The sequence below is a fragment of the Misgurnus anguillicaudatus genome, chromosome 17 (genome assembly GCF_027580225.2).
Source record: "Misgurnus anguillicaudatus chromosome 17, ASM2758022v2, whole genome shotgun sequence".
NCBI lineage: Eukaryota > Metazoa > Chordata > Actinopteri > Cypriniformes > Cobitidae > Misgurnus > Misgurnus anguillicaudatus.
Genome location: NC_073353.2, coordinates 30,424,006 through 30,445,707, shown reverse-complemented (window position 1 = coordinate 30,445,707; position 21,702 = coordinate 30,424,006). Strand labels below are relative to the sequence as shown.

The 21,702-nt window shown below is 38.1% G+C and overlaps 2 protein-coding genes across 4 annotated transcripts in view; one reads left to right on the top strand and one right to left on the bottom strand.

Moving 5' to 3' along the window:
- pdia5 (protein disulfide isomerase family A, member 5) overlaps positions 1-17,183 on the bottom strand; it is an 88,285-nt gene extending 71,102 nt beyond the window's left edge. The window contains exons 1-2 of the mRNA XM_055214859.2: positions 17,031-17,183; positions 4,923-5,049 (exon numbers count right to left, since the gene is read on the bottom strand). Coding sequence (XP_055070834.2) covers positions 4,923-5,049; positions 17,031-17,135 — 232 coding nt within the window. The 5' untranslated portion in view covers positions 17,136-17,183. The remainder of the gene's footprint in view (positions 1-4,922; positions 5,050-17,030) is intronic.
- Positions 17,184-18,940: 1,757 nt separating this feature from the next.
- sema5ba (sema domain, seven thrombospondin repeats (type 1 and type 1-like), transmembrane domain (TM) and short cytoplasmic domain, (semaphorin) 5Ba) overlaps positions 18,941-21,702 on the top strand; it is a 215,993-nt gene continuing 213,231 nt past the window's right edge. For all 3 annotated transcript variants that reach the window (XM_055214584.2, XM_055214581.2, XM_055214582.2), the window contains exon 1: positions 18,941-19,096. The gene's annotated coding sequence lies outside the window, so the exon portion shown is untranslated. The remainder of the gene's footprint in view (positions 19,097-21,702) is intronic.

The following is a 21,702-nucleotide window of genomic DNA, read 5'->3' as shown; positions in this document are numbered from 1 at the left end:
AGTCTAGCATGTTCAGGCAAACCACTGGAGCTTATACAAGTATTCGCTTTTGTAAAGGCTGTATGATTTATAGACGAGTTCATCAGAGACAGAAGGTGCAATCACACAGTTTTTGGTGTGTATATGGGTCCAGCTGTCCAGAAATTGCAGTTTTTTTATTAGTGTGAAAAAATATCTCGCATAAAAATCACACATAAAATGCAACCACGCTATTAAATATATGTGGACATTGCTGGACTGTCGCACATTCATCATAAGCGCAACACGGATGGTGAGGAATTGCTGTTGTCGACGGTGGAACATAATGCTTAGTGTTTATTGGGTGATAAAAACATAAATGTCGCTAGAGCTATACATCAATGTAGTTTCAAAGCAAGGAAGCTAAAATCAACAACACTCATGCCAAATTACATTTGAAACATACAAAAATGTAAAGGATGACAATGTTTTTATAAGCCTTACTGCCAGATGAGAGCTCCTGAAGCTCAGGATAAAAGTACCTGAGTGTGATTTACTAGCTTTCACATTTCTGTCGGTCTGAGATCTACTAAATAACTGAAGACTCTGAATCAACATTCTGCTTTTCTTTTCATTGCTCACATCAGTCAAGGTAAAAGTGGCAATCATTTCTGAAAACATAAACAGGTTCTACATGTCATTGCGTATTAGATCTTGGGTTTTAATTGAATAAAAAATTCATTGACCTAAGCTTGATTTTTTTTTCAACAGGCAGACATTGGCTTAACTTAGAACTCTCTTCCATACATTACATTATTATTACGCTCACTAGTACAGTTTAATCTTAGCTGCTGTACTTATTTTTCTGTGTTTTCTCCTGCTTCCAGCGCAATATAAATAAAATTGAATTGAGTTAATATTTGCTACCACAACGTGGAAGACTAAAGAACATGCTAACGTTTACTATAGTATTTTGAGGCAAGATTTTGAAAGAATGAAATTTTACTGTGATTTGACAAATGCAAGGCTAAATAATCGGACTGACATAAAGCTTTTATTGGACCACACCTTGTTGGAATACATAAAAGGACTGTTATGGTTAGCAATGCACCAAAGATGCACCTAATGGGGGAAAATAGACAGGGGGCGGGGCATGTAAACAGAGTGCTGAAATGTTTCATTGGACGAGCAGCAGTAGTCTGCTATCAATCAAATGAACTGTTCGATACACAGTCTTATCCAATGATCTCATGTGGTTGAAATTGATCATGAATTATGAAAGGCATCAATCTTGAACAGCAAGACCTTGAGAGGCTATTTTTTCGCTTTAAGGATGGAGGGGGTTGTTTATGTTTATGGACTGTTCATCCATAGGGTACACATATGTTGCACTGAATTATTTCCTGCAAAGTCTGATATTAAATTTGTTCTCAGTTTGTCACACTACAGAAAAAAGTGTTTTTAACCACCCAGCTAAATTTGAAAAATAAAAACGAAATAAAATAAGTTATGAAAATCTTGGAAAAATAGGCAGAATTTTCTTTAAACAAATGCTGGGGGCGTGTCTGCTGTCTGTGCTAAACCACGCCCACTCGCGAGAAAGCCACCATCTCCTTCAACTTTCAAATACTGCTATAACCTGAATGGATATTTGTGGTTGTGTTGGGGGGTCATGCTTTAGTACGTCATCAAGCCATGTTATTAAGCCCGCCCAAAAATTCCTAAACTCAGAAATGGTGACTCAGACTCCATTCCTAAAATGAAGTACTACATGAAGAGTTTGGTTCCAAAACGCAATAAACGCCATTTTTGAAAAAAATGAGTTACTGCCAAAATCAGTATTATATCAGGTCAGTAGTTAAAAGTAAATTCTTAATTTTACGCAAAATCCAATATCCGCCGTGTTATTCTGTCATCTTTTCTCCCTTTTTTCCCAAAATGCGATAAACGCCACTCCCCCTTTTTTACAGAACGCAATAAATCCATTTCTGATATTACAGCCCACCACCAGTCACGCAATGTAAACAAACAATGGCGGACGCGCTGAGTACACGGAGTCCTAGTTTTCCTCATCTACTTTGTACTTCGTGATCAACAAACAAAACAAAATAATACTTTAATAGCATTGATAAAACCTGTGATGGTTTTCTGTGATAGGAAAGAAACGTAAGGCATCATCAGCATCTAATAATTTCCCTGAGAGGCACTCGGGAGACGGCCGCTTGTTCTCCCGACAGCATCAAGCTTCTCATGCTAACACATTGACCCCAGAGGATCTTATGAGAAACTTTCCATAATTTTACTCAAAGTCAACGAAAATCGAGCAGGACCAAAAACATTTTACAGCGACGACGCCAAGTAACCGCAATGACAGTGATCTTAATATGACAAAGTAAGTGTTTTGATTAATGCCATTAATGTTTATATTTTTAATTAGTGTGTACAACTAGTCAACTAAATGAATATAACATGGCAAAGATGAATGCACATTTATATAGGCGATTGATTCAATAGATTTATAGCATTTTGAATAAAAACTTATCATGGATTTATTGCATTTTGTGGAAAAAATAATCAGTTTTTAAAATAAATCTTTGAAAATCAAGTTATGGATTTGAATTTTTTATGTTTTTATAACCTAAAGATGCTATGTGAAAGTTTGTAACAGAAAAAGTGTTTTTCATCTAGTCACTTTCTTGGTATAGAAAACACGTTTTTACCAAAATTTGTCAAAATGGATTCATTGCGTTTTGGAACCAAACTCCTCACATAGTTCACAGTTTTGTGATGTGTTTCAGCAATACATGCTTTATAAAGTCTCAGTAAGCTGTTGGATGGATGCAATTCAGTATGTGCTGAGCACACGATGCATCTATTCTCTGTGTTTTAACAGTTATGAACTTAACTTTCCATTGCGGAGCGAGGATTGAATTCCCATGTGAGGATGCTTCTAGTGCATCAATGCTGTGCCCAGGAAGCACAGTATGATTTAGGCGCATCAATTCTGCACCTGGAATGTGCATAAAAGGTCTGGTTAAGTGCATAATTTGTGATGTCAGAAGGGGATAACACCACCTCTTAATCTGCACTATCCAACCACGGCACTGCCATTTAGTGCGGAGATCAACTCATTTGCATTTAAAAGGACACACCCAAAAATGTACAATTGTACAAGTGGCAATTTTAAAATGCTATAATAAATGATCTATATGGTATTTTGAGCTAAAACTAAACAATCGTACTCTTGAAGATTTATTTGACATTGTCTGTGTTGCATTTTCAGTATTGCTTAAAGGGGGGGCGCCAGTGTGACAACAAAGAAAAAAAGTTTTCTTTTCTTTAGGTCAACTGTCAAAGCAGAGTTACTGTTTGAGAAAAACCTTGCTGAGAAAATAAAATTTGATATGTTTATAGCTTAGCTACGTGAAGAATAATGTGCCCAGTTTGGCTGACACAGACAATTGAAAGTAACTTAAAGAAACACGCCAACTTTTTGGGACTTTAGCTTATTCACCGTATCCCCCAGAGTTAGATCCATACAGGGTTTCCCGCAGAATTTTTTTTAGTTAAGGGGGTAGGTTTGGGCAGGTGGGTGTGGCTAGGGGGGTGGCAATCAAAGGGCATGACGTACGCGTCATGATGAAAATGAAAATATTTTTATTAAAAACACTCAAATAAAACTTAATTTTGAAGAAACTATGACAGAAAATGAACACATACCAGATTATTAATGAATTAAATGTTTTTAGCTCTAACGGGAATAGCTGTGTGATGAAGTGACACTGAAGGGTTTATAAACACAAACTGAAGCAGATGTTGTAGAACGTCTGGCGAACGATGATAGATTGCGAAAATTGTAAAAACTGATTATTTCCCACTATTAATTACATTATCTTAAAGGAGTGTAACTACTGTAGCATGTTAATAATGCACATAAATAATGTGAGCAAGAGAGCTTAACAATTATATAGAATCAACAGGCACGTGCAACCTAGCTAGCAGGTTGCTCAAACAACAAAATCACCAGCTAACTTACTTTAAATTTGCAAGAACTATAGACTAATACAATAACAGGCTTAAATAAACCCAAAACATACAGTTCTCATGGACACGCGTTTTATCAACTGGCTAGTTATCCTCCAGACAGTGACAGACCACGTCCTTCTCTCATTTCGTCCGTGTGGCATGCGTACCCGCTCGCGGTGTGAAGCGCGTCCATGCTAATCTCCGAGATGCACTTGATGGCCTTTTGTGCAGTGAAATTATAATTTTTTTTGGACGACCTAGTTAAGGTGGTAAGGTTTCCCAACTTAGGCGGGCCGCCCGAACTGCAAAGTGCTGCAGGAAACCCTGCCATACATACCTTTTTCATCTCCGTGCATGCCGTAACTCTGTCTAAGAAGCACTGAGTGATTTTCTCGCAGCACCTGTAGCAGTGCTTCGCCTTTTGAGAATATAGTTCCCAGTATGTATTCTGTTAAAAGATGGCTGTGTCTCATATGACCTTGTTATTTGTACACGCTGTGACTATACAAATCACAACCTATGATTAGTAAAATATTGCGGTTATTTTGTCACTTATTAGGAGCAGTATGCTAGCTGGAGCCATTTACTTCTAGTCTTTGTGCTAAGCTAGGCTAGCGTTGGGTGCATCTGACAGAGTTACGGGACGCACGGAGATGAAAAAGGTATGTATGGACTTATCTAACTCTAGGGGATACGGGGAATAAGCTAAAGTCCCAAAAAGTCAGCATGTTCCTTTAAAGGTATACCCCAGCCAAATATCAAAATTACACAAGATTTTGCATGCATGTTAAGAATGTATAACAAGACCAAAGTCCATTTGCAATGGATTGCACCAGTATCACATCATCTGTGTTTTATATAAAATAGTTTCTGATCAGCTATAAGCGCTGAAACATTTATTGCATCACTTACACTGCAGTAACAAAAAGATGACTAACCTGACTTAGTGTACAGGACAAGAACATTAGTTCGGGTCCTGAGAAGTTTCTTGAAATCCTTGTGATCATTGACTTTTTCTATGAGTGGAGACACCTTTACTGCCTGCAGAGCAGATAACACTGTAACCTGAGGAGGACAGAGACACACAGACAGAGATTATCATTCTTCACTGTCAAGACCAAATATCACAGAAGGTTCAAAGCGATACGCCGAACTGTGTGGCAATATAATTGCTGCAGTTTTGTGAATCCCATCAGTGCGTCAAAACACAATGATATACAGCAAAGCACGAGCAGTCATTAAAGACAAGTGTCAGCGTATCATAAGTTGTTGCTTCACATCAGTTTGCCCCAACGTGACTCCTCTACTGATCAGTTAGTTTCATGTGCCCTTTAAGAAATTGTAAGCATGAAATGTATTCATTTGATTCATTGTGTTAGCAGCGCAAAAGGTCATGAGTCAGTTCGAAACTAGGAAACACAAATATTGATAAAAAAATGAAAACCTTGCAATGCATACATCGCTTTTGATTAAAGCATCTGCTAAATATGTAAATGTAAGATTCATTTTTTAATTATGCATTTTATTTGTTTGTATCACAGTGGCTGCAATACAAATCTCACAAAAGAGAACGCTCTGTCTGCGAGACTCTCCATCACTCTTCCCAGCAGACATGTCATTTGGAGTTTGGATGGTGCTGAGCTGATAAAGTGACAAAAGATAAAAACGCTGTCATCTAAAGCAGAGGAAAATGTCAAGAGCAGACAGACCCGGACACAGAGTAAACAGAGAGAGACACCGTGAGCCAACCTAGCACACTTTTTGATCTGCTTCATATGCATGCATGCTTAATGTAGAAAGGAAATTACTAAACTGTTGATATACAAGACTGATCAAATGTTATTTCCACATAACCGGCTGCTTTCAGCTTGAAAGAAATCTGACAATTGAGATTAAAGAGTGGTTTACATCAAATCTTCTTAAAGGGCACATATCCAAAAAACACTTTTACAAGGTGTTTGGAGATAAATGTGTGTTGGCAGTGTGTGAACACAACAATCCTACAAAGAAAAAATTTACTTCTTTTTTAACCTCCATTAAACCAAAGCAGTCTCTTTATGCTACGTTCAGACTAGCCCTGTTAGAGGCGTCAAGTGCGAGTGAATTCAATGTTAAGTCAATGTGAAGACGCGTTGACGCCCATCTAGAGGTCTCGCGGCGCGAATAAGGCGTTTAGACACGCTCCGCCTCATTCGCGCGAATTGAGCTTTGCCGCGGCAAACGCACGAGTTAAAAAACTTGAACTTTGGTGTAAAAACGCACCGCGTTAACCGATCAGGAGCTTGCGCTAGTAGTAAAGTGATTACAGGAAGCGAGCGGAGTCACAGAAGCCCCTCCCATGACACAAATATCCACGTGAATCTATAAATGACTAGAATTTCACACGTGAATGAAGCGAGTAAACTCAAAATGTTCAAGCGGCAAACTTGACGCCTCAAACACGGCTGGTGTGAACCCACGGTTAGACATGCTGATTCAACTCTCTTGTTAAAGGGGACATATCATGAAAATCTAACTTTTTTCCATGTTTCAGTGCTATAATTGGGTCCCCAGTGCTTCTATCAACTTGTGAAAAAGATCAACCAAGTAACTTAGTTTTGGTAAACCATTCTCTGCAAGCATGTGGAAAAAATAACTTTGTGGAAATTTGGCTCCTCTTGTGATGTCAGTGGGGGATAATACCAGCCCTAAATCTGCACTATCCAACCACCGCAACGCCATTTAGTGCAGAGATCAGCTCATTTGCATTTTAAAGGACACACCCAAAAAAACGCACATTTTTGCTCACACCTACAAAGTGGCAATTTTAACATGCTATAATAAATTATCTATATGGTATTTAGAGCTAAAACTTCACCTGTGTACTCTGGGGCCACTAAAGATTTATTTCACATATCAAAAAAGTCTTAGAAATGTCACGTTTAAGGGCAAAGTTTAGTCCAGGGGTCGGCATACACTGCATGTGACACAGGTTTTGTCTTCAGAAGAGCGCGTATAGAATGTGCAATGCTGGATAAACCCTGCGGGTTTACATTGTACGCGTAGGTTGCGCATACAGGACAATGTAGTATGTAGACTAGAAAATGCACTGCATTTTGTCGCAATGCGCACATGTGTTGAACGTTTCCATACACGTACCAGTCAAATAAACTATACTTTGCAAGGCTGTGCGTTCGACACTCTTGTAAATGTGATGTCACACTGATAAAGCCCTGCCCACGGCCACTGACTGACTGCTTAATGTTACCTTTAAATAAGGAGTGTACAATATCAGAAAACGCTTTGGAAAAGTGAGTCTGGCAGACTACCAAAACACACTTGTAGCCAATCAGCAGTAAGGGGCGTGCCCTCTAACTGACATTATTGCCTGGGTTGCGTATGTGTGGGGCGGGTCTATCAAAAGAAGGTCCAGATTCTATTGGGGTAGGGGCGCGTTGTTTTAGGTGATTTCAAATATCAACACTAGTTTTCAAACATTGTGCACTCCGCCTTTAAGCTTTTACCTAAAAGCTTTTCTAAATGTTATCATGTCCACTCACTCTCTCTCACGTCTCTAAATATCTACAAAAATGTTTTACCCATGGCATGCATACTAAGTATCTTTATCAGAGACTCACAAATTAAATTTTTAACAAAAACTGAAACAGCAGAGTGAACTTTCTTTCTCAAAATTAATGTTTCACTTCCTCTCTATGAAAGCACATCGGGGACAGTCAACTTGTGTGACATCCCTGCGGCCCGGAGCCCTGAGAGCCCGCATATAAGGATGACAGTCTGGCCTAATTAAAGTCCTGCAAAGCCGACTGACCTGAGAATTCACACCTTCACTGACTTCAGCCATGCTGACAGGAAGAGCAGATGCTGTGATGCATTATGAAGAAATATTAGGGAAACGTACTGAAGAATATAAAAGAATAACTTAAATTTTTTTAGGTTTCTGAAGCTCAAAGATAAACATTAAAAGAGTCATATAATAAGAAACGTAATTTCGACTTTTTGCATATTTCGATTGCAAAAACAGAATAATGGCGTTCATTCAAATAGTCTGCCACATTCCGTTTCTGTCATTTCGTTTGTGTTATAAATCCAGCGCGTTTACTGCACTGTAGCGCCTCTCTTGTACATACACGCGCTCTCACACCTGTCAAAGTCTGAACTCAAAGTAGTAATCCTTATTTATTTGTTACATTTTATGCATTTCAAGTGAGCTGAGGCAAACTATTAGCCTGGTTAGCCAGACCTACATCAAGATGTAAGGTCTGGCAACTCTTCACACAAACGGCTCAATGCAACGCAATGCACGCAATAGGATAGCGCTATGACCAATCAGAGCAACGAAGAAGGTGACGTATGAGTCCCATGCGTTTCCCCACCAGTGGAGCTAATTGGTATATTAAACTTTTACCGTAACCAGTCGGCAAAACTCCAAACACATCTTTCTTGCTTAAAAAGGACTTCAATAGGGTTATTTGCTCTTCACTCAAAGAAAAACATAAGTCTAAGTCCTCCAGAGTCGCGGCCAAAGCCGCTTCAAAAGAAAGCTGTTCGCCAGCAGCAGCAGCCATTCTTTGTTTTCAAGTAGGAACTGTCGCAGGCAGTTCTGTCGTCATCATGTTAAGCCCGCCCCACAGACGCTACACACGATGTGATTGGCCTGACCAAATTTTGGTTTTTGGAGCTGTTAAGTGTATTGTGAGTGCCTAGACTAAACCCTGGCTGCAAATATATTTTGCGGCCGCTAGGGTGCGTCTAGATTTCTAGGCTAGCAAACTATCTCTCTTGTTTAAAGTAACTATAAAATCAGCTGCATTGTGATGCCTCTTTCTCTTTTATTCTCTCTCTCTCTCTCTCTCTCGCACGTCCGAAGTCAGATCAAGGTAGCAATCCTGTTTATTTTTGTAAAGTTCAAGCGAGCTGAAGCAAAACTATCCCTCGTGTTTAAAATATGAATTGCGTTCCACTGGACCACTGCTTTGACGTCTTTCTTTCTGCAACAACACCAAACAAATTCATTGAACCAAAAACACCTTTCGTTCAGACTAAAAGCTGAGGGTCTGCGTATAGACGGTTTTAGCAGTAACAACATAAACAAACAGCTTTCATGGAACAAACGTAACTTACGGTAAACTTGGGAAAAGATTCAATAACAACAGAGTCCTTTTCGAGTAGTTTATTTCTGATAATGAGCAAAATAAACAACAAGTAGATTACCTTAGTTTAAATCATAGCTAAAGCGTATCAAAAACTACACTAAGCTAATGTTACTAGGGCTGTCACAATGATTAAATAATCGTCTCATCGCAACTGTTTGATAAAAAAAAACCTAGGAGAAAAACCCAGTGGGAAAACTGGGTTTTTCTCCTAGGGGGGGTTTTCCTCCCCAGGAGAGTCAGCCAACGATGATCACCGCGATGATTGCACATCTCTCTAAAAAACACAAGGGGGAGCTGCAGCGTCTGTATAAACGAGACAGTATCAGATTACTTTTAAAAATGTGTTATGTGTACTGCCAGATAAACCTTGCAAAAGATTTAATTTAAATAACAACAACAATCTGTGAAAATTATTTCATAAACAAAAAAATTTATGAGAATTAAATGTCAATAGCAATAAATAGGTAATTAATCGTCATAATTTATTTAACAATTAACCGTCAGCCAAATTTCATAACCGTGACAGCCCTAAATGTTACCATGTAAAATGTGTACTATATAATGTATACAACTACAGATCAGCTGCCTATCCTCCCTTTACATAGTGGTGATCCATGATCGCCATCTCCCCTCGTCTTTAGGTTATTTTCAACGAATCATTTGTTCCAGAATTCAGTTCGGCCACTAGCCAGACCATTAAACAAACAGAGTCCAGACTCGTAACCAGTAACCACGACAGCGTCTGATGAAACCGTCTATAGTGCATGTGACGCTATTTTTGTCATCGGAGAAGTTTGCGTGTACTGTTTGGGCCCCACCAGATTTTTGAAACCTTGTCTACGTTGTACGCATAAGAGAATGTAGTATGTAGCCCAGGAGATGTGTTGCATTTTGTCGCAAGCGTCGAACGTCTGTGTACACGTACGAGTCAAATAAACTATGCTTTGCAAGACCATGCGTCCTTAACTTTGTTTGGACCCTATTAAACTGAAACATATGACCCGTGACATGCAAACGCTGGCTATCTGTGTGGATCACACACTTAAAGGGACACTCTAATTTGCTAATTTTCCAGCTCCCCTAGAGTTAAACATTTGATTCTTACCATGCGTGCAGCAGGCACAATGATATTACGCAGGACCCGAAAATAGTCCCCTGCCATTGAAAGTTACTAAGGGGACTATTTTCTTCTGCTGCATAATATAATTGCGCCTCCTGCAGCCATGTTACAGCAGCAAAGTCCTTGATTATTACGCCAGAATGAGAGTATAGTTCCTAGACATATTGGCAAAGAAAATCGCAACTTTTGATTTTCCGTTGGGCTTGGTCCACGATGTAACTACAGAAGAGTCAAGTTTGAAATAGGAAAAATATTGAAACTCCCTCTGGGTTTTTTTTAGGCGTGATGCTATTAGACTAATCAGACTCTATGTATTGTGCTAAGCTATGCTAAAACGCCAGACCCGGAGATCAGCTGAATGGATTCCAAAACTTATCATTCAGATATAAATGTTTTACTTTAGTAAGCCCTTTCATCTGGATTTCATTCAGTTTCTTTATGAAGTGAAGTCATTAGGTATTTTCTTGGAGAAAGCTTAGGTGTTGTTTTACAGGTTGGGAAACCTGTTTTTCAGCCAGTGTCGAGTGCTGTGTATTTTTTTTAAAGTGAACTATAAATAATAATTATGAAAGTAAAAATAATATTTTATCATATAAACTATTTATTTTTATTAAATTACACTGTCAGAAACATTGTCGATTGGGCATGCAGTACCCTTTAAAAAGGTCAAAATATGTACCATTTAAGATATGCATACATTTGCTACTAATATTTGGTACCAGGATGTACCTCTGAGGTACTAGTATGAACACTTAAGGTGCAAAGATGTATTTTTTTTAAAAGATACCACCCCAGTGAAAGCTAGGGACCATTCTAACAGTGTGTGAATAAGCTATGAATAAACATAATACATTAGAAAAACAAAACTATGATATACCATTTTAAACTGATCTTTATAGTATTTCCCCTGCTACACACTGTATAGTTTAGTCAGGGGCAAAGTACAAAACAGTGACAAGCAACAGGTTGCTTCATCCATGAACTGAACGATCTCATAATCTTGAATGCTTGCACCTAGAACCTGCTCTTCAGGAAGAAGCACTGTTGATGTTACATCACCTAATTAATATTCATGAACCAAGCTAAAAAGATTTATAATGTTTCCCCTCTTACCACCACTTTTTCTATAGATCTCAATCTACAGTAATCAAGCAAAAGTACCATTAAACTCACATTTTAGTTCTTAATGACCCCATAATCCATAAAAGCATAAAACTACAGTCAAATGCTGTGACATTATAAAAGCGGTTTTATCTTTTCTAAAACTACCCATCTTTTAAACGGATAACATACAGCTCCAGCAAAGAGACAACCGCACCATTCAAGCCTATTCAGAGGGGAAAAAAGAGTCACTGTACAATGTCTATTCACATCAGTATTCTGACCCTGTTTGGTGTACCACGTATCCTCCAAACATTCAGTCCATACCTGACAGTCGACCAATAGGACGAGCCCATTACTGTGTGGCAATCATCATGTTCTGTACCTGTTACAAAGACTTCCATTTGGCTTTCCCCGATCGTTCGTCTTCGACGTGGACATTATCCGAACAATGCAAGCTCTTTCACAAAACTGTCGTTGTTATTATCATTCGCCGAACAGCATTGAGGGACAGGCTTGATCGTTTCACGTCGATCAATGCTAAGTAAAGAGAACAGGCTGAAGAAACCGCATGCTGTTCATCTGATGAGCAGCTATGACTCGAGGGAGTATGGAGAACATGCAGTGAAGGTACATGGTTGATGGAGAAACACAAATTTTCTGTCTCATCCTAGCTGAGTCTCTTTATTGAGACTTTCTGAAGGAACTCCTCGTGGAATTGGGAGAATCTGCAAATCATTAACTTGCAAATAAACATTCTGCAATAGATAAATATGACACAAATCACAGCACAGGCAGGAAAGTGAAATTATTTTGTTTTCACAAAATTAGGTTTCTTCCTCCCCATGACGTTCTTAGCAGACACGAGAAAAGGAATATAGTGAGGAAATTGGGATTTTAATGTAAAATTTGAAATTTCAAGAGCAAGCATAGTTGCAGGTTAGTGCGTGCGTTATAGTTAAAAACCTAAAACATTTAATGTTTTTGGTTATATCAAGGCCAGAGTTGACATTAAAATATAATTCACCCAGAAGATACAAATCATCATTTACTCACCCTCATGCTTTTATGACCCGGCGTTAATTTCATTCTTCCGTGAAATGACCGTCAAGTCAAATCAAGTTTATTTTGTATATATAGCGCTTTTGAAAAGACATTGCTTAAAAAGAGCTTTACAGCTAAACCTTACATAGTGTTTCCAGACATCAAGCCAAAGACAAAGAAAACTCCGTAAGATGTTTTAATATTCAATTTTGTTAGGCAGAATGTCTGAGCCTCTTTTATTTATACAAGAAAATTTAAAAGGCCCATATTATGCAACATCCACTTTCACAAGTTGTTTGCACATACAGTGGCAAGAAAAAGTATGTGAACCATTTGGAGTTTCATAGTGTTCTGAATAAATTTGTTATAAAATGTGATCTTCATCGAAGTCAAGGGTCTTGACAAACATAATGTGTTTAAAAATAATAACACAAAAAAATCTGATCTTTCATGTCTTTATTGAGAACAACCAGAAAAACTCATAGTGCTTGTTGAAAAAGTATGTGAACCCTTGAGTTCATGACCTCAAAAAAGAGAGTCAGGCTAATTAGAGGGTTTTTTAGCGCACTTGGAGTCTCTTTAAGATCGTCTACCGCGCCTAGTTTGCTGCTTGAACAGTTTGAATGCATTCGCGTGTCTAGAGCGAAGTAGACGCGCAGAAAAAGCAAGCATTTGACATGCATCAGAGGCTAATTCCACTTCTTGTGGGAGGCGCAAGTGCTATGCGGTTGTCTGTTTGCAGGATGGCTGATGTTGATTGTGCATTTATCAAGAGAGTAAACGGTTTGTGTTAAGTCACCTTACTATCGGGGGAAAATAAATGGCCCTGGTTGATAAACGTCACGTGACTTAAAAGTGAAATGTGTATTTACAACTTACCAGGTTGCCCAATGTCCTCACTGAGACTCTTCCAAGCGAGGTCCTTTTTATTCCTTTCTCTATAGAAATAAGAACTTCGTATAGCTCCGGGTGACTGCTCACGGGCAATATCAAGCCTTCATGCTGAATGAGTGACTCCGGGTCGGGCTTTACGTAGCACGAAAATCCACCAAAGTTAAAAAATTTTAACTCGGGCGTCAACCGCAAATTTGCGTAAAACGCAAAATGCACAAACAGCACCATTCGTGCGTACCACGGCATACGCTCAATTTGCATCATTCGCGCGAACTAGACATGCGAATGATGCGGAATTGCATCTACCACGCCGCGATCCGCGCCTGGTGTAAACGCAGCATTAGAAATTCACCAGTCTAGAGTTAGGCAAACGATCTACAAATTGGGACGCTTGGGGCTGTTGCTCCTATAACAAAGAAGTGGACCCACCAGTCATAAAGACACCAAGAGCACAACAAAGACTCGCCAATGAGGTAAAGAAACAACCCTGAATGACAGCCAAAGATTTGAAGGCATCATTGGAACTTGCTAACATCTCTGTTCATGAGTCTACAATACGTAAAACACTGAACAAGCAGGTAATCAATGGCCGGACACCACTTCTTACTAAAAAGAACATTGCTGCACGCCTGAAGTTTGCAAAAGAGCAAATTGACACTCCACAGCGGTACTGGCAAAATGTTTTGTGAACTGATGAAACTAAGATTGAACGAAATGAAAAAACGCACAGCGCTACATCTGCCATAGAAAGGGTACGGCATATCATCATGAAAACATCATCCCAACAATAAGTATGGTGGAGGAAACATCATGATTTCGGCCAGCTTGCAATCATTGAGGGAAGATGAATTCCCAAGTATATCAGACAATTCTTCAGGATAATATGAGAATGTCTGTATATTCCAGCTGCAACTATGTAGAAGGTGGGTAATGCAACAGGACAACGACTCAAAACACAGAAGCAAGTCCACAACAGAATGGCTTCAAAAAAAAATCAAAAAACGCCTTTTGGAGTGGCCAAGTCAGAGCCCAGACCTCAACCCAATAGAGATGCTATGGATTGATTTGGAGAGGGCCATACACATTAGCCTGGCTGCGCCCTCCTACGCATTTCCGTTCAATTTTATTTTCCTTTTGTACTACGTCTGGGATTTCGGTCTATTCTAGCGTTTCGAGAAATCAAATTTTTTAGGACCAATCACCGAACAGAGGGAGTGGCTGAGAACGGTGACATCGATGTTGTGCATCAGTTTGAGTTGTAGTTCAGTAATAGCAGCAGAGAAAGACGTGATAAAAGCTATTCGGTCCATTGTTGCAAAACTGCCGAATATACAGAAGTTAAAGCCGGAGCAAGAACAATGTTTGAAAAGTTTTGTTGGTCTAATCATTCTGACTTTTCGGTTCCGGATGGTTTCGGCGCATGATATACGTCACGACCACACGTTAGCGGTTGCCTATGGCAGATCCTGAGTGACTCTGGGCAGATAGTGTTAAACTTTAACAGAGAACCCACCTACAAGGAAGTAAATGTTACTCAATGGAGGCCAGACTCTCTGTACAAATGAAATGTATGAGAGTCTGGTAGAACCAAGCTACATGGGACGTCCAATAAATATGACACAGCTAAAGCAGTTCTGCCAGGAAGAATGGGATCAAATTCTTTCCAAACGATGTGCATTCAAAAAGGTTCATATACTTTTTCTTGCCATTATTTTGCATTGTGTTACTCGTGGGTTACTTAAAAACAACATTTGCGCGATAAACAACAACAACATCTCTTTCTGCCATTTTTCAACCATGCTAAATAACTACTACTGCTCTGTACCTGTTGTGGAAGTCTCAAATACACTGGAAAAAATCGAGGCACCCACAAATGGCTATAATACTCTCTTCCACTTTCTGATACAACCGAACGTGTCCGCAAGCGCTTTGGAAGACGCAATTGGGGCAAATATGGTGCATTCGAGGCAATCACATTGACGAAATTTGCATCTTTGCATTGACTTTCTATACTCAAAATTTTAAAATAATTAAATGAGTTTTTCGTGTGCACACTATTACAATTAGGTGACAATAGGATATGTGTTGGTATTATATAGAAGACTTACTTGAAATGTTTAATATATTTAAAGCTCTAAATAACACTGAATATAGTTTATCAATTTAATTAGTATGTTCTTGTCCCTGTAATCTTTCAGACAAGGACACCTCGCAACTCTGCACAGCATGGGAAACATTTTGCACAGCATGGACAATACTTAAACACTAAAAATGATCTATCGTACACATCATCGCAAAAACATCTTGCTTAATCAGCATGCGCTATGCATACATCACAATTCTGCATAAAAAACAGCATCTCATTTTCACTTTTAGTGCCTCACAGATTCATCACAAACAGCTTTTAGCCAAACACCCTGCTTCAACCTGCTGAGCCGAACAACACGAGGGGCTGTGAATCTGCAAAGCTGTCATGAATCGTGCATAATTCACAAATACACAGAATTGAGTCCACACGAAAATTTTCAATGGATCTATGAGTCAAACGTGCCCACACACCGTCCCAGACAGCCAAGTTCAATTACTCGCTGTAGTTTACCACAACGGGTAGTGACAGTATCTCCATCCAAATGGATGTGGGGCGTTAGGTGTACGAGATACCTGGATGCCTGTAATCACAATTAGGAGATTTTATAATTTGCTCTGACAAGCGGGAGGGATTGAAGGAAGAACAGATAACAGAAAGTGGTTTCTGCCCACCGCCCAACCATGACAAAGTCCATACAGTCAGGGAGAGTACCTTTGTTTGCTATGGCAGGCACAAAACAGGATGTGAGACACGAAAGCTCCTGCATTACGAAAGTTGACTGACGTGGCAGACCCACTATTTGTCATGATGTTGTGTGCATTATGCATATTTTTTTTTTGAGTCTTTAAAAAAAATTGTGAGACTGGGGAGGGGGGTGCACTTTAAACTAAAGCAAATGAAGTGGGTTTCATGACAACTAAGCATTACAAGCTCATTTCTGCACTGTTAACCAAAGAAAAACGTGCAAGTCTACAAAATAACACAAAAATTATCAGTAAATGTCATTTAACCCTAGCTCTAAAATAAAATATATTTAAAAACAATTCAGTTGCATGAGTTATATGCATGTGGCATCGTGTCAAACACTGGTTCATCATGTACCATGGTTTACTACAGTAACCATTGTTTACTATATAATCTGTTGTAAAATCATACTATAGTAACCACACATTTACAATGGTCTCTCTGCAATAACCAAATGATAACTGTAGTTAAACTATACAAATGGTAATCAATCTGAACAAAAACATGGTTACTATATTTTAATAATTAAAAAAAGGGTTAATTGTCCTAATGGATGTTGGAAATAGTTTAAAAGCACGTCTGACATAACATTTTATAGGAGCATTTACAAAGATGCAAATCACAGATCAGCAGACAGTGCTCCCTTGTGTCAATCGTATTGTACCAAAAAACAAGACCTGCTAAAACTATAATGAATGAGACTGAATTATCTGATTGATCTTAAGTGTGTGTGTGCCTGTGTGTGATCTCCTGTCAACTTTAAGCCACGGCTGCAAGGGAGATAGAAGATCATTCCCTTTTGTTTCGTTTTCGTATAACGCCAAATATACAACAACTACCCGACGAGCTACTTTCGTATAAATGATCATATAAACCCATACATTTATGTGGAAAGACTCACCAACGTTAATAAAATGAACATTTCGATCTGTATCCTATGTCTCCCGTATCGGTTCCCAGAAGCCATGATGCCGCTGCCACGTCTGTCTGCGCATGCGCAATCCATTTTCCTCCGATCCCTGAGGAACGCAACGCATCATGGGAAATGTAGTTTAGCGTAAAACGACACTTATTTGTCGTAAAGTTTGCATGTCTGTGATTTACATACTTGTAAGTGTGCGTTCAAGCGTGTTGGATATGTAAATCAGTCAGTAATGTTGTAGAGCGTTATGCAAATTAAACAAAAGCAATAAATCACATAGTGGTAACAATGACGTTTATAACACGGATGAATTAGGGAAATAATTTTTTTGTTGTTTTGAACAACGACGTTTTTAACATAATTTTGAATTGTTTTTTTTGTGCTTTATTTTGTATCAAAACAATTGCACAATCAAAGCATCATGTAGCACCATTGTTAGCATAAAGGATAACAAATAACATTTAAAGTAAAAGAAATACACTTTAAGGAAAAAAGAGAAAAAATAAATAAAAAATAAAAAGGGTATACAATATAATTCTTTCAAAATGAGGAATTTAACGCATTGTAAGATGCAATAGTCTTAGCTTTAGGGTTTGAAAGTCCTTTCAATGTTTTAAAATAAATCTTCATCTGAACCTTAAATTGGGTAATATTGGGCTTATTCCGAGCCCAATTGCATTTATGAATGTAAAACTTACCGTATAAGATAATAAGATTTAAAAAAATATATGACCTTTAAGGAATTCATGAATTAGGGAAATATCTATACAAGATACAACAGCAGGATTACGACAGCAGCAACAACAAAATGACAACATGATAAATGAATGCTTAATAAATGGATATATTTTTTATTTATAATAATCAAGTAACACTAGCAAAATATGCCAAGTAAATTCAAAAAACTATTTGCTGCTCTAAATTTGACAAATTTATTTTTTTCAGATCGTTCAAAGGTAAGTTCCTCAGTACTGTTACACTGTTTCACAAACATTTGTATTTATAATACACTTATTTTACAGTTATTGTGTGATATTTGGTCATGTCAGACACACTGATCTGTCACTGCCACCACCTGGATGTGACAGTGGTGCCACTGTTTTAACTGTGTTTAGTCAGAACATTGCCAAGATGCTTTACCATTACCATAAACCGTGTTTGGACAATATGTGATAGGCTATCATAGCTTTTCAAATAAGACAAAAAGTTTTAGCAGGCAACCTTTATTTTCAAAAACACTATTTAAATGTCCACTGATATTTACATATAATCTATATAAAGTGTAACATCTTGACATCTGTCAAAAATAACATTTTTAATTTTAAGAGATTTGTCGATTTCTTCTCCAAAATAAAAGTGCCATATGTTTTTGCATGCACCATACCCCTGAGTAGTCTGCCACGACTAGTCTGAGTATAGGCTACCATTCTGGTCTGATATGGTAATCATTATAACGAAAATAAAGTACTTTTTTATTACTAATGGCATCACTGTACCATGGTATAGCACAGTACACTTTGTAAAGCGTATATTGATTAACTAAACTGAAAATTATAAAATCATTTGAGAACTATATGGCACATTAGTGTGGTCTTGGTTGTAACACTTGTGAGCTAACACTCCAAACGGTTAATTGATTGCCATGGTACCTCACAGATTCTAGGGACAAACCATTCAACTGAATATAGGGGTGTTGCTGAATCCCCAAAACATGTAATGTTGTTCATTTGTAATAGTTCAACAGACTAGTTGCTAATACACAAACTAGTTGCTATCACACGAACCTCACATGTTTTTGTATCTTCTGATGAAAATATTAGATGTTCATTCTAGAGTTGCCACCCCTATTCGTTTTAATTTCGTGTGCTCTTGTGTAGTAGCCGCCTCTCTCCAGCACAGCGCAGTAAAGCAGCTGCAGGTCTCTCAGTGGAAGTCATTCACAGAAAAGGGATACAGCACAGGAGATACGGAAAGCGGAGATTGCGCTTTACGCGTTGCGTTTTATATACGATACACTTTTCTTCACTGCATCAGGACATCCGAAGGTAAAACCCCTCTCGTTTACTTGCTACACCTGTCTATCTGGTTATTTTTAAAACGTTTTTGGAGTGGGATGAGACTGTGAAGTACTTTCAAAGTTATGTGTCCTGATGATAGAATAAACTCATCCGACATTTACATCTGGAGATGCGATATGTTCACTGTGATGTGTCTTTCACATTAGCTTTTTGGATTTGTTCATATTCATATGATTCATGTTTTGTGAATCATTCTTTCGTTCAATTCAATGCAAAACATTTCTTTATTTATTCGTGAATTTACTTTAATTAAAAACTAAAAAGTTTTAATGTATTTGAGGATTTCGTTTTTTGGATTATTATTAAAGGCATCATTACATCATGAACGCATATTATCTTAAACCTTAATAAACAAGCCCCGTATTAGGAATGTTTATGTAAACATTGCAAATATGTAAACTTTTTATCCAAACAAAGGATAAACATTTGCGTTAACCAGCACTAACCAGTACAGTACGGTATTCCTTTATCCTGACACGGATTTACTCGCAGCTCACGTCCTATCCAGGATCCGAGGAATTTTGCTTTGGATTTGTATCGTACGCCATCCGAAGCTCTCTGAAGCAGTTTTACTTCTCGCTATCTACTTATCACTTGCTGTAGCCTATATTTCTTGACACATAGGGGTTCATTTTCAAAGATTTTTTTCACAGGAGAATTAGCCTATGTACTTTTGCACATTATGTTGTGAACGAACGATGTAATATTGGCTTTCTATATCTTTGTGTTTGTGGGAAGTTATAAGCATTATCAGATAAAATATAGAGATGTTTGATACTGTAGATATGTTTGGCTTTTACAGACATCAGTATTGTGAGCATTCACGTATATGCTTGTACATATGAATCTGTGTAACATTATATTCAACATGCACTACTGTCAATACAATTGTCATATTGATTTTTTTCTCCACTTTTTTCAGTGGTCAACAACATCTGACACGTTTGATTTTCCCCTCTATCTCTTCTTTAATTGAATTTGATAACATTGCTTGTATTTTCTATATCAGACAGTTGTAACCTGTCCATTCTCATCCTTTTTGATTTTCTTTGTGAGCTAAAATCAGTGGCTTGGCTTTGTCTCTCTCAGTTTTTCTAAATGTTGTCTTGGTGAATGTGAAAACCTGGTCGTTTTAAACTGTAAACATGTCATTTGTTTTTATTTTCCTCGTATAATTTCACCCCACGATGATTTGAAAGCGAAATAATATATTTATTGTTCATGATGGTCAAGTTGTCTGCGAATCGGAGTGCAGGTGTACACTGTAGACAGACTGCAATACTCGCTCTTAAGCAATAGGGGGCAGTGTCGAGTCTCGTAGCCAAATCACACCAAAGCAAGAGAGTATGACAGACAAACCTATACAAAAATATATTTTTCTATTAGCTTGTCAAAATAAATAAGATATTTTCAATCATATAGATGTGCCTTAGAGGAGAGTTTTGCCTTAACTTACAAATATACCTGAAACGGCTAAACAAGGTAATTTGGTTCACCTGTAAAGTAGGCTATGGGTAGGCACATTATTTTATGGTTGAAACTAAACCCTGCATAAATTGATATCTTTAAGGAACAAAATTGGACACATTTTAAGTAAAAATGCCCATGAAAGACACAAACTGCTCAAGCTGTCTGAATGTGCTCCAACCTTTAGATTTCACATCATTGGCTCAGTAAGAATAAATGATACATGAAAGCTTTAAATGATCAAGATTTGTAAGTTCAAATGCTATTCTGGAACACGAGGGTGTGCTTTAAGACTGATCATATCAGTGAGGAATTACTTCAAAACCTTGTATAGCTGCTAAGTATACATCATTATGGATCTAGGTCCAATATTCACTAAAGAAACATGGCATAGCTCCACTGGGAACACATTCATACAGCTTGCTTTGAAATCCTGGACCTAATTTTACCCTTGTTTTTGTTAAAGAAAGTCTGCAAAAAACACTTTCTTAATTTTTGTCTTGTTTTCAGGACAAATATCTAAAAATAAGTCTGGTTTTAGACAAAAAAAAAACTTCAAATTTAAGTGAATTTGTGCTTAAAACAAGAAAAAAAGCGCTGCCAATGGGGTAAGGCAATTATTCTTGAATTTTGCTTAAATTAAAGGGATAGTTTACTTTAAAATGAAAATTCTGTCATCATTTACTCATCCTCTTGTTTTTTTCTTCTTCTTATGAACACAAAAAAGATATTTGAGAAATGATGGTAAACACACAGCAGTAAGTGACCATTGACTTCCATAGTAGGAAAAAATATTTTGGAAGTATTGTGATAAAAATGACTAATGCTGCGTTTACACCAGCTGCGGTAGATGGCGGCAAGCGCGGGTTATTTATGTGTTAAGTCAATGCAAAGACGTGATTACACGCGGATTATTATCCTGCGGTGCGGTACGCACGTCGCGGGTGGAGCGGGAAACGCGCAAGCTGAAAAATCTGAACTTTGATGGATTTCCGCGCTGCGTTAACCAATCAGGACCTTGCTGTAGTAGTGACGTGATTACAGGAAGCGAGCGGAGTGGCCGAGAGTCCGCGGAGTCGCAGAAGCCCCTCCCATGAAGTGAATTT